This window comes from Eupeodes corollae, chromosome 1 (genome assembly GCF_945859685.1).
Source record: "Eupeodes corollae chromosome 1, idEupCoro1.1, whole genome shotgun sequence".
In the NCBI taxonomy this organism is placed as follows: Eukaryota; Metazoa; Arthropoda; class Insecta; order Diptera; family Syrphidae; genus Eupeodes; species Eupeodes corollae.
This window is the reverse complement of record NC_079147.1, coordinates 293,829,671-293,848,400: the sequence shown is the minus strand read 5'-3', so window position 1 is coordinate 293,848,400 and position 18,730 is coordinate 293,829,671. Positions and strand designations below refer to the sequence as shown.

Here is an 18,730-nt window from a genome sequence, read left to right as displayed (position 1 = left end):
AAAATTTTATCAGATTTTTAAAACATTATTCTCCGTTGCTCAAAATTGTTTTGGAGATGAAATCATATGTTAGTCGTTAAATTTAGGAGGTGACAGATTTTTTTTTTCAGTTTTTTTGATTTAGAAAAAAAAACGTTAGATAATTTTTTTTCAAAAAATATACTTCTTTGAGATTACGTTACAGTCTATTATATTTAATTAAATTAAAGTCTCTAGCGTTTTAGGTTCGTAAGATATTTAGGGTTAACTAAAATTTTCACCTTTTTTTAAACTGCTATGGTAAAAAAACCACCCACGCAGTTTTCTTGAGAGCCCTTTCTGCATCTTTCTGCTTTATTATCTGTATAACAAAATTTATTTGAAGTCGATATCTCTTCTGGTTCTTGAGCTATGGACGACGAAAAAAACGTAGCGAACGTACGGATACGTACGGACGTACGAACGTACGTACACACGCACGCACAGACAAATCTTTTATTTCAACTCTAGGGACCTTGAAACGCCGAGAAATGTCAAAATTTTCAATTTGACAAATCGGACCCATTACAATAACTTCCTATGGGAAGTTAAAAATCTAGTCCCCAGAGGACGATTTGGAGCATACAAATCAATTAAAGACAGAAGCGAAGAACAGTTAATACGAGAAGACAAAATATCACTTACAAACAATATAGAGTACATTTTTCTACGGTTTTCGAGTGACTGAATAACAATTAACTTACATCTAGTTGAATAAGAGGGCATTTCAATATTCCAACCAAGTTTCCAAATAACGAACCTAGTGAACTTTTTCTGAACATTTTCAATTCTAGTACAATGAATGTTGTAATGAGGGTTCCATATAACACAACCATACTCTAAAATAGGCCTGACACACAGTGCGGCGCGACATAAGCATTATACAGGCATTTTAGAGTATAGGGATCAGTAAAATCAGATGAATTACGTTTTATGAAACCAAGCATGGTGTTAGATTTTGCAATGATGTATTCGATATGTTTTATAAAGTTTAATTTACAATCAAATATTATTCCCAAATCTTTTTTTTTTTAAACTCTTTCTAGAATATTATTGTTTATTTTGTAGTCGAATTTGATTGGATTGGCAATACGCGAAAAAGTAAAACACTGACATTTGGAGACATTCAAAAACAATGTCATTAATGTTGCACCAATTAGTTAAACATTCAAGATAGTCTTGGAGTAGATGGCAGTCGCCATCGAAGATTGAATGTTATCTATGGAAACAATTTGATAACGTTTCGTTAAGTAGGAAGAAAGCCATGATAGCATAGCCAGTGAAAACCTGCGCTTTTTAGTTTAGATATTAGTATCAAATGATTCACTCTATCGAACGCTTTTGAAAAATCTGTGTAGATGACATCAACTTGAAAACCTTCTTCTAGTTTATTGAGGACATAATTTGAAAATAGAGCAAGATTGGTGGAGGTGGATCTTCCCCCCACAAACCCACGTTGGTAAGGCGATATTATTTCTTTGAACCAAAACGATAATTTATCGTATACAATCTTTTCAAAAAGTTTAGATTTGATAAAGAAGTTTTGATTTTATAAAGATTTAAAATCACTGTCGGAAATAGCAACGCAGTTTTTATGAAATACACGACCACAAAATAAGGCGCAGTCGATAACTTCAATGTTTTTAGATCGTTTATTTATTGAATTATTGCAAGTAGCGCACGTCTTAGACATTTTAATTAGAGAGTAAAATCGACTGTTCTGTTTAAGCTTTCTTTCACGAATGTATTTTCCATATTGAATTAAATTTGTGTACTTATACCTCAACTTCAATAATGCTCAAGCTTTATCATACATATCTAAAATGACAGTTCCTCATCCTCTTCTACGTGTTTTTTATTTGATTGTAAGATTATACATTTATCGTATGTTGAAACAAATTCCTTAAACGTACCTATTTGTTCTATGGTGTTTTTTCCTTTTTAATCTTACCGGATCCCTTCTGTATCTTATCATTAGTGAAGTACCTCCACTGCTTATCTTCATGATATATCAAATTACACCAAACAAAAATAACCCTTTTTTCATTCATCAACAAGACGAATACTCATTGTCAAAAAGATGATCAAAATAAAAACCAGAAGGAAAACAGCAATTAAGTTCCATATAAATATTTGTACGCCAGACAACAACCAACAGGTATCTAAATCTTTTATTTTTGTATTTCTTAATTATTATAAACTGCATCTAACACTCATATGGCAGAGCAGACATACTACGACTTTATCCTATCCTAATTCATTGGCTTAAAAATTATTGCAACCTTGCCACTTGCTACTTGCCACCCGAAGCCTAGTCGAGTCGAGTCGAGTCGAGCCTATTATGTTCATGGAAGTAATCGATGTGAACGTACAAGGATACATCTATCCACATCATTTTTTCCTTCTTCATTTTTTTTTTCGTTTTATTTAGAAAAGAGACGTACTCTTGAAAAAATCCTTTCATTACCATAAAAGGGCGGTAGAGCTCCTACTTTCAGTGTGGTTTCATCTTACAAAATAAACCTGTGACATTTACTTTTTTCTTGCATTTAAATAAAATATAAAATATTGTGAATATAATGAACTTAGTGTTTACATTAAATTTAATTCTTACATAACAACTTTTCCCTCCGAGGTAGTTTCAAAACATTTATTTAAATAAGAAAATTAAAGGATTTTCCGAATTTTAGTTTTTCTCTCTCCTTCCGATGTGTGGTACAAATTAGGGATTTCTTTTTATCAAAAATATGGAAAAGAAAAATTCACACAAAACTTTTGTTCTTCTCTTCGAATTTTCCAAGGAAATATTTTGGAAAATTCAATAATCCTTCGCTTCGCCCGCACAATTTCTTTGCTATAACCCCGGAGTTATCAGGGGTTTCCTTTTCAAATTTCACTCTCGGATATGATTAATTTAATTTAAACAAGCAGCGAAATAAAAATAAATGTTATTTCAAAAACTGTATCTATAGATTAGGAGAATGGAAAATGTATTTTAATGTTTACGTTTCGCGATGCGTGGTGTGTATTTGGTTTTGCCGTAACTTTAGTACTGATTGCACGGTACAGCTGAGCATTACGAATGCTTTTCCAGATATGTATGTTTTTTTTTTTATTTCTTTTATTTTATTGAAATGACAACATTTGACGGCTGGTTTCTTTATCTAACTATGATGGCACACGGCACAAGGAAACAGGGGTTGATTTGGTCTACACATGCGAATAAGAAGAAAGTATCCCAGGACATCGCCACCGTAGACAATATGGAAAACTGAACACATGTCCTTTAGAGAGAATTTCCCTTCGTTAAGTTTTGTTAGACCAATTGGAATTTGAATTCAAACTTTTTATGTTGTAAAATAATATTTATCTACTTTTTCATTATTTTTTTTTATATAAAATAATATCCAATTATTTCAGTGATTGAACAATATTTCTGGATTATATTTTAGTTGCATCGTACATGTCTTGGGAATTTCTCGCTATTTATGTGTTTAAAGTTACTTAATAACAATTATTAAACTTAAACCAAATAATGGCGGTTTCAGTTGATGGTTACTTTTAAATATGTCAGGTATTATGTGCCGACTTTTAGTTGGGATTCTGTATCTTAAATTTTTAATTTTCTTAACGGTAAGTGAACAATTTCAACGATAAAATTTTATTCAAATTTTCGGATCTATCGTTTTTTAGAAAACAATCCTGAACGGTTGAAAAAAAAACATTACTTATGGCCCAACTATAATAGACCTAACCGAAAGTAAGCTTATGTCAAAACCGAACGAAAAGTTATCAAAAGTTATTAGACTGTTAAGCAAATTTGACGTTTGCTTAAGCTCGAGCCATCTTGCGTAATTGAGCGAAAGTTATCGAAATTTAACGAAGCTGAGCAAAACGTCTATTTTGGTTAGTGACATACATATAAGGCTGCGTATTGGTTCGTTCCCACAAACTGGCTTAAGCTCGGTTAAGTCCATTATAGTTGTCCTAAAACTAATTTATAAATAGAGGCTGGGATGCGACTCACACTGAAAACTTGAAATTGATGCCCTTTAAACATTTTTAAATACTCTTCTTGTAACAGGTAACTTATTTTATTTAAACAAAAGTATGCAATCAAAAAACACTGTCTTTATATATTACAAAACATTAACAGAAATAGATCCGTTCACGTACAGTGACGAGCATAAGTGAAAGTACTCTGTTACTATTTTAGGTAAAATCAAAACATATACGAAAATGTAATAAAAATGTGAGTAAATATTTTAGTTTTAATTTATTTTTCATGAACAGAATAAAATAAGAGACAAAAACAGAAAAAAAAATCATTACAAGAAAAATACATAACAAAAAATACGCCGTAATTTTACAGAACAAGAGTGTAGGTACCTTTAAATAAAACATAATTTTGTATTCATTTTGTTTAATTAAAATAGTTTAATCTCATACCTAGTACTTAGTTGGAAATCCATTCTCAGAACTTCCCTCAAACGATTTGACACTAAGTATACTAGTTTTTTAGTAACATCTGGAGATATCTGTTGCCATGCATTAATAATGGGATTCAAGTCAGGACTTTGTGGTGGTGTAACAAGCATGTGGGGAGTATTATACGCTATCCACATCTTCACGGTTAAAGCGGTGTGTTTGGGATCGTTGTCCTGTTGGAAATAAAATGTGTCCCTGATCCCTAGTTTATCGGCGCTTTGGTGCAGGTTTTCTTTTATAATGTTTAGATAAACAGTCTTATTCATTATTTCCTCAATTATAACAATATTCCCAACACCGGCAGATGACATACACCCCATAGCATTACTCCACCACCCTCATACCTCACAGTTTTAAGTGTGTTTTCGGGATCAAGAGCTTTTCCCTTCTTTCTACAAACATTGTGTTTACCATCAGAGCCAAAGATGTTGAATTTAGACTCATCTGAGAATATGACTTTATCCCAAAAGTCGGTGGTTTTGTTTTTGCATTCATTGGCAAATGTCAATCTTTTTTTCCTATTAACATCACTGATAAAAGGTTTTTTACGGGCAACGCAATTCTTAAATTCAGATATATAGAGCGATCTTCTAACGGTCCACTTAGAAACTGTTTTGTTTAAGCTATTCCCAATCTCGGTGGTTATTTTAGGAGCACTTTTAAAGGGGTCCTATTGAATGATTCTTTTTATTTCCCTCACATCCCTCTCATTTAACTTGTGGCGTCGTCCTGATCTTTGCTTATTTTCTACCCTGTTTCATTTTTAAAACGATTTATTACCTTCTGTGTTGTTGATTTCGGCCTGTTCACAATTTAACCAATTTCTTTATAAGAAACAAAGCACTAATGACTGATTGTGGAAAATGCATTAAATGAAAACAAAATAAATGACATTGTGATAACTGTTTAATAGCAAAACATCAGGTACCTACACTTTTGATCGATTAAATTAAAGTATTTTTTTTTAAATATTCAATATTGCTTAAGATATTTTTTTCTTTTTTTTGCGTTATCCATGTTATGTAATAAATAAAAATAAACTAAAATATCCATTACTTTTATCAATTCTTGCTTTTATTTAGTAGATTTTTCAAATTGTACAAGTTTTAAAATAGGGTACCTTCACTTATGCTCGTCACTGTACTTTCTGCACTAAAATTCGTAAAAAGAGATATTTTAAAGAGTGGGGGTAAAATTCTCTCACAAAAAGACAAAACTGCAAAAAAGTAAGCGAATGTCAAAAAATATATGAATTTTGAAACATCATCGTTTAATTTCGTGTTTAGAATTTTTTTTGTAAATGGATAAATCAAGACAACCTGAACTTTAATCAACATGTTGGTCCATGCTGGTCCATTGTTTTTTTTTTTTATGAAAAAAACTTGATTAAATTAAAACTTGAAAATTGGAATCCTGTTGCTGTTCTTTGGTAAAGAATTTTTAATTTTATAAGTGACAGCAAATAAATTGCATTTATTTAATTTATTTGAAGTTCTATCAAATTTGACACTTTTCACAAGTCAGTCCAAAGAAATTTATTGGACTAAAATGCGTAGGTTGGGGAAATATCTTACTCTCTCGTGAGCGCTCTCTTTAACGAAAAATTGCGAAATTTTTGAGTACGCGAACAGGATTTAGGTAAATTTTGTAATTTTTCGTAAAATAAGACTGTTTTATTAAGGTACGCGAACGGACCTAATATATTTTCTCATGATATTTAAGTCAAAATTAAATTTTTACTATATATTTCGTTTAAAGTTTTTATTTAACTGTCAATAGGATATTTCTTAAAGTTTTAAGAAATATTAGTGACAACAATTTGCATAAGATAAAAAATGTTCAAAAGTTATTGGGCAGGTTCAGACAACCTAAGGAAAGTAAGGCAAATTTATAGTATCTGATTGGCCATCTGCCAAAAAATTGCTCCTAATTAAGGTAACTTTATTGGAAAGTTTAGTAAAGAGTCAGTGAAAAACAAATCTTCCTTACTATCAAATCAAGTCAACTTATGTCAAAATGACAGTTGATTAAGTTTTCTCATTCAACTGAAAGCTGAAGTTTATAACTCTATGAATTATTTATTTTGCACAAATGCGCAATTTCATTTAATGTTTTGTAAAAAAGGGTTCCTTCATAAATTGGAAGATAAATAACTAAAATTAAATTACAATATAAAATACAAATCGTGATAGAATTTTAGCTGGAGATTGTTTTATAGACAATAATGTTTTTTTATAGTTTTTTGTAAGATGAACTGAAGTAAAGTTCTGAATTTGAAAATTATGGAACTTGGAAAACTAACTAGTTGCCTTGATCAGAATTTAAGTTCAAAAAATAAAGATCACTGCAAATAAAGTCCCTTATGTTGCCAGAACCTGCCCATTGTCTTTTTTTGCCAACTTTGAGTCGTTAATCAATTTCTACAAAATTGACTCAATATTAACAACAATATGTATTTTGCATTTAATAAAATAAACATTATTTCAAAATGTATTTTTGTTCCCGAGATATTTAGGTCGAAAATCAATTTTTATCAAATCTCAGTAGTATAATTCGTTGGATTTTATTCTTATTTTGTATCAGATGAATCAAATTATAATTTGAAGTTAATATCTTTCTTTGTTCTACTTATACTTGAGTCGAAAATCATTTTTATCAGTTTTTTGTTGAATTTTTGTACGTTTTCGTGTTTTGTAGAAACAAAAATTCTTTTGAATTTTTCTAAAAAATTAACTTACAATTTCCAACCAATTTTTAATCATTTTAGTTGGATTTCTTGAATGTTTTTATTTTTTATTCTTAAAATCAGTTTTTACCAAGTTTTAGTTATGTTTTGTTTTTAAGGTTTTCATTTAACAAAAAAAAATAAAGCTGTCAATTCGATTTTTCTCAAAATTTCACCAAATGTCAAAAAAGCTGCTTTTCGTTGTATATAATTAATTTGGAAATAAAATTATTTGAAACCAATATATTCCATTTATACCAAAATAGCCGAGTCGAAAATTAATTATTACCAATTGTTAGTTGTAAAATTTATTAGGTTTTCATTTTTTGAAAAAAAAAAAGAAACAGGTGCTAAAAGTCTTATTCAGCGATACATTCAGTGTTTTTTACTCGAATGTTTTTTGAAAGTCCTTTCTATAAACGTACGAACGTACTTTCAAGGGCGGATCCAGACTTTTCATCAGGGGGGGGGGATTGACACACTTAGATGAGTTTTTACTCACTGCCTAAAAATGTTCTTTAATGTTTTGTAAAGGATGCTAGCAAAATTTAATAATTGTTAAAGTGCAAATTTTACTTACCAAATTATTTAGAATACTGCAAGGTATGGTCTTACTATTTAATTTGGATGACTCATATGAAAGCACTCCAAGATTCAAACATGCCATATTTAAGAGCTAAAATACTATAGCTTAGAGGATTTTTGGTGCATTTTGCGCAGAAATCTACCAAATTGTTTTGAAACTTTGCCTTATTCCAAAAACAAAACACACTTTTCTTGTTTTCATTTCTATTAATGCAAAAAACGCTGCAAAAATTTAAAAATTCAGAACATGACAGAGTATCTGATATGTAAAAATGTCGGGCTTTTTTTGATGTAGTTTTTTCGAAATCAATTTCCGGGAGTCTCTTATTACTCTCGTTATCAGTCTGCTTACTTTTATTTTGATCTTATAAAGGCGTCAAAAAAACTTAGAAATTGTAGAGACAAAAAGTTTTGATTCTTGAATTCAAGGAAATAGCTGCAATTAAGTACATAATTTTTCTAAAGAAAATAGATTAAAACGAAGTAAGGTAAGTAAACAAATAAGTTGGGAAGAAAAGTTTTGTAGTACTCACAAATTACACGCCTCAAAGGGTTTATATTAATAGATATGAAACGTTTATTTATTTTTTACTTAGCCATTCATTTAACAAAAGTGTCACTTGATTTCTTTTGGACATTTGTATTGTTGAAATTCGTGTTTGAATCTCAGTTCTAGAGCTTCCAAAGCAATTCAAAAGGAGATTTATTTAATTTTTAAAATCTTTTGGATTCAACAGAAAACCAATTTTGAAAGAAATGACACGCACTACTGGGTTGCTAGCACTTGATAATTTCTTCCAAAAAGTCTGTTTACAAATATTTCCTTTATTTTAAGATTTAAAAATGTACTTGCAAAATAAGTTTCTCTAAAATTTAAATGCCATTTTATTTGTCAAAAAAATCTATATTAACATATTTTTTTTCGAAAATCATTTTAAATTTTGTTTTAAAAATATTTTTGGTATAAGTACTAAGTAAAGAGCTTATAAATATATTAACATTTTACATTAAAATTTTGTAAAAAAATGTTGTAACCTTTCTGAAATATCGAGTTTTGTAAACAAAATTAGTATTTTATTAAAAATAAAAAAAATACATTTTTGATCATAAAAAATCATCATCAATTTGATCATTGACAAGAGCTTGCACAGAAAAAGAAGAATTTTTAAATCATTCCATTAGTTCTTGAGAAAACTTAAAAACAAAATTAAGGTTTTTGGAATGGTACCCTTCTGGAGCAATAAGAAAATATTTTTTTATTGTAGAAAGAAGCCAAATTAAAAACACAAAATTTAGAGAAAGTTTTAGAAAAATCACATCTTGAACTAAATAATTTGTGTGAGGACTGCTGTTATTTTTCGTATTAATAAAATGATAAAAACTCCTTAAACTAATCAGCTGAAAATCTTAATTTCAATCAACACAATTGTTTGGACTGTAGGGGCCAGGAAAGACAGACAGACGGAAGGAATCAAGGTACACACTTTTTTGACGTCTCTACCGCCGTAATGTCATATTTGTTTAAAAGCTCTACTTCGAAATTGATTACTTATGCAAAACTTGCCATATAGTTCCTATATGCTGCAAGTAAAAATCACTTCAATGGTAACTATCTATGAGTGTTAAAAAAGTTTAATAATAAAATTGATGATTTCTTATTCAAGGTATCTTCTTAAGAACCTGAATATTTGCTCTTTTTCTTAGAAACAATTTTTATGAAAATAATTTAAAGCATGACTATAAAGTTTTTTTCAAATTCTAAATTGAGCGAAAATCAAAATTTGAGTTGTTTTTGACAGCAAAACACTTTTTGGTGAATGTTGTTAAATTACTAATAAATCTTTAAATGCAATCTTTACTTATACAACTTAACTGTTATAAGCTTTTTGGCTCATGTAACCCCGCCCCCTGGATCGTCAATTGGTCAAAAGTTGATGAATTTGTGCTGTTTTTTTTTTTTGAATAAAGCTGAATATCCGATTCATATTACGTTCTTGGTCCAATCTTCAGTCAAAAGTAGTACTTTTAGCAACAAAGTTTAAGGAAGTAAAATATAAATGTTGTTATCATACACAAAAAATAAAAAAGAGGCTGGGATGCGACCCACACTGATAACTTCCCATCCCGTCTGTCGATTTGTCTTGCTTAAAAGTTTGTCTTTATGTACTCGTATCAATTTTTACCAAATTTGCGTACTCTTTTTGTAGATTTTATTTTTTATATGAAAAAAACGGACTGTTGGATTTTTATATTGAAATTACTGAATATCGAAAACAATATTTTCTGTGAAATAAAATAAGTTTCAAGCCAATATTTTTAAGTTTTGAAAAGCTATTTGAGCCGAAAGTAAATTTTTACCAAGTTTTAGTATTGTTTTTATTTTAGAGTTTTATTTTTTGTAAAAAAAACTGTCAATTCGATTTTTTAAAAATTTTACCAACAATATTTCTTATGAGATAAAATTACTTTAAAGCCAATACTTAAAATTTTTAAAGAGATATTTGAGTCGAAAATCAATTTTTACCAACTTTTATACATTTTTTTTAGGTTTTTATTTTTTGTAAAAAAACTGTCAATTCGATTTTTTTCAAACTTTAATTGAATGTTGACAACAAGATTTTTTGAAAGATAAAGAAATTAAAGCCAATATCTCAAAGTTTTGAAAAGATATTTGAGTCGAAAATCAATTTTTACCAACTTTTATAAATTATTTTTTTTAGGTTTTTATTTTTTGTAAAAAAACTATCAATTCTATTTTTTTCAAACTTTAATTGTATGTTGACAACAAGATTTTTTGAAAGATAAAAGATAATTAAAGCCAATATCTCAAAGTTTTGAAAAGATATTTGAGTCAAAAATCAATTTTTTACCAACTTTTTTTGAAAAGATATTTGAGTCGAAAATCAATTTTTACCAACTTTTATAATTTTTTTTTTAGGTTTTTATTTTATGTAAAAAAACTGTCAATTCGATTTTTTTCAAACTTTAACTGAATGTTGACAACAAGATTTTTTGAAAGATAAAAGTAAATAAAAGCCAATATCTCAAAGTTTTGAAAAGATATTTGAGTCGAAAATCAATTTTTACCAACTTTTATAAATTTTTTGTTTAGGTTTTTATTTTTTTGTAAAAAACTGTCAATTCGATTTTTTTCAAACTTTAATTGTATGTTGACAACAAAGTTTTTTGAAAGATAAAAGTAAATTAAAGCCAATATCTCAAAGTTTTGAAAAGATATTCGAGTCGAAAATCAATTTTTACCAACTTTTATAAATTTTTTTTTTAGGTTTTTATTTTTTGTAAAAAAAACTGTCAATTCGATTTTTCTCAAAATTTTTCAGAATGTTGGAAACAATATTTCTTATAAGATAAAATAAAATTGAAGCCTTAATTTCAAGTTTTTGAAAAGATATTTGAATCGATATTCAATTTTTACGAACTTTGAGTAATGTTTTTTTTTTAGATTTTTATTTTTTATAAAAAAAACTGTCAATTAGATTTTTCTCAAAATTTTATCAGATGTCAAAAACATTATTCTTAGTTGCACAAAATTGTTTTAAAAATAAAATCATATTTCGGTCGTAAAATTTTGGAGGTGACAAATTTTTTTTTTCAGTTTTATTGATTTAAAAAAAAACCGTTATATTGATTTTTTTCAAAAAATAAACCTGTTTGGTATCACGTTACAATCTATTATATAAAATTTAATTCAAGTCTCTAGCGTTTTTGGTTCGTAAGATATTTAGGGTTAACCAAAATTTTCACCATTTTTTCAAACTGCTATAGTAAAAAAACCACCCACGCAATTTTCTTGAGAGCCCTTTCTGCATCTTTCTGCCTTATTATCTGTATAACAAAATTTATTTGAAGTCGATATCTCTTCTGGTTCTTGAGCTATGGACAACGAAAAAAACGTCGCGAACGTACGGACGTACGGACGTACAAACGTACGTACACACGCACGCACAGACATCTTTCTAAAAATCTTTTATTTTGACTCTAGGGACCTTGAAACGTCGAGAAATGTTAAAATTTTCAATTTGACAAATCGGACCCATTACAATAACTTCCTATGGGAAGTTAATAATTCAAAATATAATGGATCCGCCATTGCGTACTTTGATACGAAGACCATTAAACAAATTATTGATTTAGAATGAGCAGGTTCAGACGCCATTAGGGACTTGAACGTTAGTCAAGTTTCTAGCCTCTGATTGGCCAGCTGCCGAAAAATTACAAACAAATTATTGATTTAGATTGGGCAGGTTCAGACGCCATTAGGGACTTGAAAGTAAGTCAACTCTCTAGCCTCTGATTGGCCAGCTGCGAAAAAACCGGAGCTGTACTTTTTTGTAAGTACCTAAGTATGTTTGAATTGTGCCGAGATGGGATGTGGCGATACTAAGTGTAATTGTCATATGTTAGGTTAACTTAATACATTTTAAGAAGAAGATAGGTTACTGCAATACATTTTTATTTACGTTTTTTATTTTTCCTTCCTTGGCCAAAACGTAAAGATTTTCTGGGTTTGAGACTCGTGACGCTACATATAATTATTAGGAAAAACAGTTTTTTCCAAATTTACACCTGCAACTTTCAGCGTCTTACACTGAGCTTTATTTATCGTAATTGCAAATCCTGCTTTTACAGAAAACTGCACTCTTTTAAACTGAAACGGCAAATCGGTTGGAATTATCGGAATTCGTGGAATTTAAACCTTTTTTCCTTTTGCTATTCCACTCATGATTATAGCTTTTATAATTTTTCGTCCTAGGTGAGTAATCTGTAGCCGTGTACCATTACATAATTTTGGTGCGTCAAGATATCTCATAAACAGGACTGGAAAATCAACCTTCAATCTCAACTTATGAGAAGGCACCCCTGATAATTCCAAAGAATTAAGAAACTCTATTTGTTATGATGTTACTTGCTCCGTGTACATAACGTTGTAAATCATTAAGTATTAAAGAAAACAATTAAATTTACACGACAAATAAAATATTTGCAAGATTTTTGAGTAATTTGCATGCGTCCGACAACGGCGTGTGACCGTTAGGGTATACCCACTCAGTGATGTTGTTTTCCTGTAATATCAATTTTACCCAAATATTATTCAAATCTTTGGTAATTTAGGAGTAAAAGCGATCTTATTCCCCAGAAAGTAATTTTTTGCATGGTTCTCAAACTATCTCCTTACCAAATTTTACAATTTATACAATTTAAAGTTCGTGTAAACGAAATAATTTTAGTACGATTTACCGTCTGTCATATTCACAATTACACAAAATTTTAGATTATTTTAATTACAAATGTTCGTTATTTATGCGGCACCAATGTTAAAATGTTTTTTACGTATGTATGTGTGTAGTTGTTCAATAACCAACTCATTTAATATATATATCTACTCTGTGAAAGTATCAGTTCCAAATACGCCTTGTCTTATCTCTTTCAAGATTGGACCGTTATCATTCAAAGGCTGCAAGAGGATGTACATCATCATCACAAACAGTTCTGGACAAACTGCTGACTTTGTGTCTGCGTCATGCCAAGCCAAAATGGCATTGCGATCAACATTATCAAAAGCCGCTATAAAGTCCACGTAGAAACTATTATTAATCTATCCAAATAAATTAATAAACACAAAAATAACACATAACAACAAATAACAATTTATTTTAACAACAATAATAATTCTAACTATGAAACATCAATCAAAATTTATTCCTTCTGGCAGTGTCCCCTTTTGTCTGGCAACTCTAACATTCTCGTAGTACTGTGAAAAATCCACATATGGTGTGACTCTCTGGACTTCCCCAAAATGACTCGAACAACTTGTTTGTGATGTAATGGAGCCGGTTTCCGTCATATTCGTTCCTATTTCTGATGGTTCATACATCGAGCCCGATGTTTCCACACTGCAATTAGTCAAATCGTTTCGTATTTCCTGAACAAGAGAATTAAACATGACTCGGTTGGTGCGTTTGGTGTTGAAATTTCTCAACAAAATTGTCAAATCATCATTGGACCGTCTTCCTCCATTTTCACATGTTTCTCGGTGTTGTTGGACAATACTATTGACTACGGCTTGAGCAACGTCTGTGAGATCCTCGTGATTGGCCTGCAGTTCTCTGGCACACATCTGAACGATTTGTCTATTTTCTTGAGTGGTATCACCGGCGTAAATTTCTTGGAGATACTTGCAGGTTCCACTGGACATGAGCAGCAGGAACTGAAACGACGGATCAATTGTGATTCCCCCCACGATTTCTGGTTGAGCAGTTATGGGCTCAGCACTGGCATTCGCCAGGTAGTGGCAGTCCTTGTAACCTCCTTTGCCGAGATAGTACCCAATCGACCGAGTGTTAAACATATCAAAGCGTTTCAATTGGGAGACATCAACACCTAGCTGAGTGAGTCTCAGAATTTCATCTTCATTCAACAAGTTATGATCAACAGAAAACTGGATAGCTCTAGAAGTGTGGTTGGCGTCGGTGCGACAAAGAAGTACCCTACAAGTGCCAACATTGCATATGAATAAACGCGAGTTGTAAATGAGACATATAGCAGCACTAGCACCTATGGCCAGTTCTTGTTCAATGGATTCTAGATTCCTCACTATCTCCTCATAGATACCTACGTTATCTGCTATCTGACACCTCAGAACGGCATATTTCGCTAGAAGACCATCAATCGATTCCTGATATGATTTTTCAACTGTTTGGAAGGCTTGACGTAGGACGTCGTGGACTTCTTCATCCGTCCGTTTGTCTATTAGTTGGCCTAGAATTATTTCAGCTGCTATTCGTTGCATTGCCATTTTGGCAACTTTTTGTCCTTTGTGTCCGGAGAATATTGCATACAGACTTGTATTCTCATTGACCTCGCAGTAAAAACTGCAATCGGATATTCGTTTAATGCGAGAGCTGTGTCCTTCGTTACCAACGCCGCCGCCTCCACCCCATTGGGGTGCTCGTTTGGCTGTGCCGGCTCCAGTGTTCTTACACTTTGGTAGATCATCAGTCCAAGATCTTGAAACTTCGTCGATGCAATCAGCTTTCATAGTTTAAAAACTTAATTTAAAAAAAAAAACAAAACTTGGATTGCAAATTACTTTGTTTTGAAAGAAAAAAAAAAGAAATAAATAACATATGATATCTGTCAACATCGACATTTGCGATTGCTTAGAAAAATCCCATGAGATTCTGAGCAATAAAAAATGGAAAAGGTTTGAATTGAAGTTAAATCCCCCTTCACACGACGATTTAAGTTGCTGGTAATTTGGTGCTGTCTTTTAAGTTGCTTCTAAATTTAACATGGAAAAAAGTGAATGGCATGACATTTCTCAAATCATCTTTGAAAGTATATTTTACTAATTACTAATTCTTCCCGTTATCGATCATTACCTGTTTTAAAAGTGTGATTTTTCTAACTGGATTAGAAATGTTGGCAATTGTTGTTTAATATTTGACAGTTCAGAATTTCAAACTGTGTGACATTTCTCTTTAGAAAAGTTTGGCAATTTATGATGAATGAATGTCGTATCAGCAAAACAAAGCCTCCCGTAAAGTCTGATGATGATAATACTATATTTTGTATATACAAAGACGACATTTAATTCAAAAAAGAAGGAGCAAATTCTTTTCATAGAGTGAATTAAACCTTCATTGTAAAATCAATTTATTTTGAGAAGTGTTCCCTTAAAATGGTCATTTGTTCGACTTAAACCTTTTAATCATTTTTTGAGGCTATGTTAAGATACTGATTTATGACGTCAAACCACCAACTGTAAGATCTTTGGAAGATTATATTTAAGCCAATTTAAGCCAAATTTGGACTGATTGAATGGACTAAGCAATTCGGGTCCACTTGGTGTAGAATATGCCGGAAAAACTTAAATTTTAATTATTAGCGCAAAAACGTAAATTCCTTAAAGAAACATAATTTAGAACAATGAAAAAACATTTTTAGGCAGCCTTTATGAAAAAAGGATTGTACAGCCAACACAACTTTAATTTTTTTTAATGAATGTATTTGGTCGGGTTTAAATAAAGCAGTATTCACATGAGCGCGACCAACGAACGACGAATGCATTACAAAACGTGAATTTATATACGTTTGAGGACATATTTCCACACAAATGTTTAACAAAACGATACCAATATAGTTTCTATTTGACTTATGATGCATACTTTTACTTTTCAATATCATATATTAATAAATTTAAGAAAACTAATTTATTCGTCGCGAGAAAATTGTTGTTGATACGAACTGTCAAACTTTATTCGCGTTCCACGTTATTCACACTCGCAACAAATAAAATAATCGCGCGTACTTAACCTAAACAAATCATTCTTGTTCTGGTTCATTTGCGACGAATTAAAAACTCTCATGTGAAAGAAATGTCAAAATTGACGAATATTCGTTCATTCGTTGGTCGTGCTCATGTGAATTCTGCTTCAGTGAACACAAAAAAAAATATTGTACTCTATGTGTCCTATTACACGAGATGTTTTTTCGGTTGTTTCCTCTTTCGACTTTTTGACAGATCGGGAGAGGGGTGTCGAAACGTAGGGGGAAAGAAGTCGTGAAAAGAGTCCTGAAAATGTATGGACTTTTTTTGGTTGAACTTTGACGTTTATGCTTTGACAACCAATAAAAAAAATGCATAATTTACAGCTATAATTTAAGTTTTCCAGAGTACGGTGTAGTATAGGCAAATATAAACGTGAAATAATGTAAATTTAATTATTTATTTAAACGATTTAAGAAATGTAGATAGAATTAAGTCCTCTTTTACCTAATCTAATAATAGTATGAATGTTTTAAAATCATCAAACAAAATAATTACCTCAGTAAAAATGAATTTTCAAATTATGTTACTATGCTTTTTTGTTTTTATTATTTTCCTTTTAAGTTGCATAGAAGAAAATACAAGATAAAAAAGGGGTTTGGTATGAATCTATATGTTCTGTAAATTTTGATTGATAAATACATGCACCCTGTCCGGTAAAAAATGAATAACCCTGGAATGGCTTATATTATTTATTAAGTTATGCAATACGCAACAAGCTTGGAATATTTTTTTTAACGTTTTCTGGGAGCAGATAAGTTTTTGTTTTCTGGTCCAAGTTTTTTATAAATGGCTTCACAGACTTCAGGAACTGTAATAAATATAAATGATTCCTAAAGCCTACTTTGGTATTCAAGGCTCCTAAAAGATTCACCGTAGGCAAAGAATCTGAGAACAAGAGCAACCTTTTCTGGTACTGAAATCCAATTTCTCATCACTGTGTCTTTTTTTGTAAGATCAACCTTTACGTAGTTTATTAGTTTCTGGAGGCAATGATCATCCATTCGTAAGTACTGTTTAAAAGCATTTTTGCCTTCAATTAAAAGTTCTTTCGTGAGTAAAGTATAGCAACCACGATCTTTCTCCTCATTTTCCATTTCTTTACCCACTCTCGTTTTTTTTCTTTCTTTTCTTTGCCAGTAAACACATAGCAGCTGCTGAGCAAGCTAATAAGCAAGAAATAATTTTATTAGTGTTATCTTCCATAAATTAGTTTTATTTTTTACTAAATTATTGCCAAAGAAATCCAATTATAATTTGTAGGTACTCTGTGATTATTACTGCCCGGACAACGAAACAAAATTAAATTCTTCCCCCACAGTTTTTTCAGAAACGTCAAAAAGAGGAATAACGAAAGGAACGTAAAAAGGAAAGGTGTAATCACGAGGGTAGGTACCTGTCAAAAAGACGAAAGACGAAAACGAACGAAACAAACATCCCGTGTAATCAGGGTCTATCTATTATTTCAAATTGTTGATCTTCGTTTGTTCAGTGCCTTATGTGTAGGTAAGGCTGTTCTGTCAGTTACTGTCTTACCGACACCTTTTGTTGCGAAAACAAATCTAACCTCAACCAACTTCATACTCTTATATCCATTATCATTTTTCTGACATTTCTTAAAAAAATTCTGTTCTTGACAAAAGGTATGACAAATAATTTGATTGATTTTACCTTTTTTTCACATTTCCCATTACATAATATCCCAAATACATCAAATTCTAAATTTTATTTCAGTCAGTTTTATCATTAGAAAGTGAACAGTACTCAAAATGTCCGACGCTCCAGTATCTGCAGGATCAATCCCAAAGCCCATGCTCAGGGGATTGCATAATGCCACCATCAAGAGGAATTTGGGAATTGCCGTAGGTTTGGTGTTCACCGTTTCCATGCTCTTCAAAGTTGCCGTCAAGGACCCAAGGAAAGATGCCTATGCTGAATTCTACAAGACCTACGATGCCCAAAAATCATTTGAAAAAATGAAGGCTGCTGGTGTTTTCCAATCGTGTTAAAAATATGAAAACTGTCTTAATCATTAAGGTTTAAAGTGAATTAATACTTATAAAGCAATAAAATGCTATAAGGAAATAAAATAATTGTCTTTTCGTTCTCATATTCTTATGAAGTTATTTTTCAGCAAAAACTGCGTAAAATCTGTAATTTGTGACGTCATAGATTATGTTCTAATATAATCATGGTCAAGTACCTTGCACAGAACTTTGTAGCTACTTGCTGGTTTTGTTTTGACAGCTGAAAACGTTTTAAACATAAGCATGCCTTGAATTTTCTTTTAATGCAGGTTTCGAAAAATAAACACATTCATTCGAAGTTCCTCGAGTTGAAGGAGGATTGTTGTCCATAGAATATTCCGGTATTTCAAAAGAAGAAAATGAGTGCTTTCGGCAAACCAAAACTAAAAGGATTCCATAATGACACAATTAACAGAAATTTTATTGGATCTTTTTTTGTAATAGCGGCTGCTGTTTCGACTGTTTATTTCACCCTTAAAAGGGCAAGAAAAAATAGCTTTGCTGAATTCTACAAAGATTATGATCAGGACAAAGCAT

At 30.9% G+C, this 18,730-nt stretch overlaps 3 protein-coding genes across 3 annotated transcripts in view; 1 reads left to right on the top strand and 2 right to left on the bottom strand.

Annotated features, from left to right (window-relative positions):
* The window catches only part of LOC129941136 (glycoprotein 3-alpha-L-fucosyltransferase A), a 63,604-nt gene extending 60,228 nt beyond the window's left edge, over positions 1–3,376 (bottom strand). Inside the window, exon 1 of the mRNA XM_056049693.1 lies at positions 2,633–3,376. The gene's annotated coding sequence lies outside the window, so the exon portion shown is untranslated. The remainder of the gene's footprint in view (positions 1–2,632) is intronic.
* Positions 3,377–13,462: 10,086 nt separating this feature from the next.
* On the bottom strand, positions 13,463–14,936 carry LOC129938680 (TGF-beta-activated kinase 1 and MAP3K7-binding protein 1-like). The gene has a single exon (XM_056046363.1). The coding sequence runs from the start codon at positions 14,874–14,876 to the stop codon at positions 13,524–13,526; it is 1,353 nt and encodes a 450-aa protein (XP_055902338.1). The 5' UTR covers positions 14,877–14,936; the 3' UTR covers positions 13,463–13,523.
* A 2,728-nt stretch (positions 14,937–17,664) lies between these two features.
* On the top strand, positions 17,665–18,259 carry LOC129939177 (cytochrome c oxidase subunit 6C-like). Its single transcript, XM_056047081.1, has 2 exons — positions 17,665–17,809; positions 17,901–18,259. The coding sequence occupies exon 2, from the start codon at positions 17,936–17,938 to the stop codon at positions 18,173–18,175; it is 240 nt and encodes a 79-aa protein (XP_055903056.1). The 5' UTR covers positions 17,665–17,809; positions 17,901–17,935; the 3' UTR covers positions 18,176–18,259.
* The last annotated feature ends 471 nt before the right edge of the window (positions 18,260–18,730 follow it).

What these genes read in the sequence shown, in the direction of transcription:
- LOC129939177 (XM_056047081.1), top strand. Translation starts at nt 17,936, where the DNA reads ATGTCCGACGCTCCAGTATCTGCAGGATCAATCCCAAAGCCCATGCTC.
- LOC129938680 (XM_056046363.1), bottom strand. Translation starts at nt 14,876, where the DNA reads ATGAAAGCTGATTGCATCGACGAAGTTTCAAGATCTTGGACTGATGAT.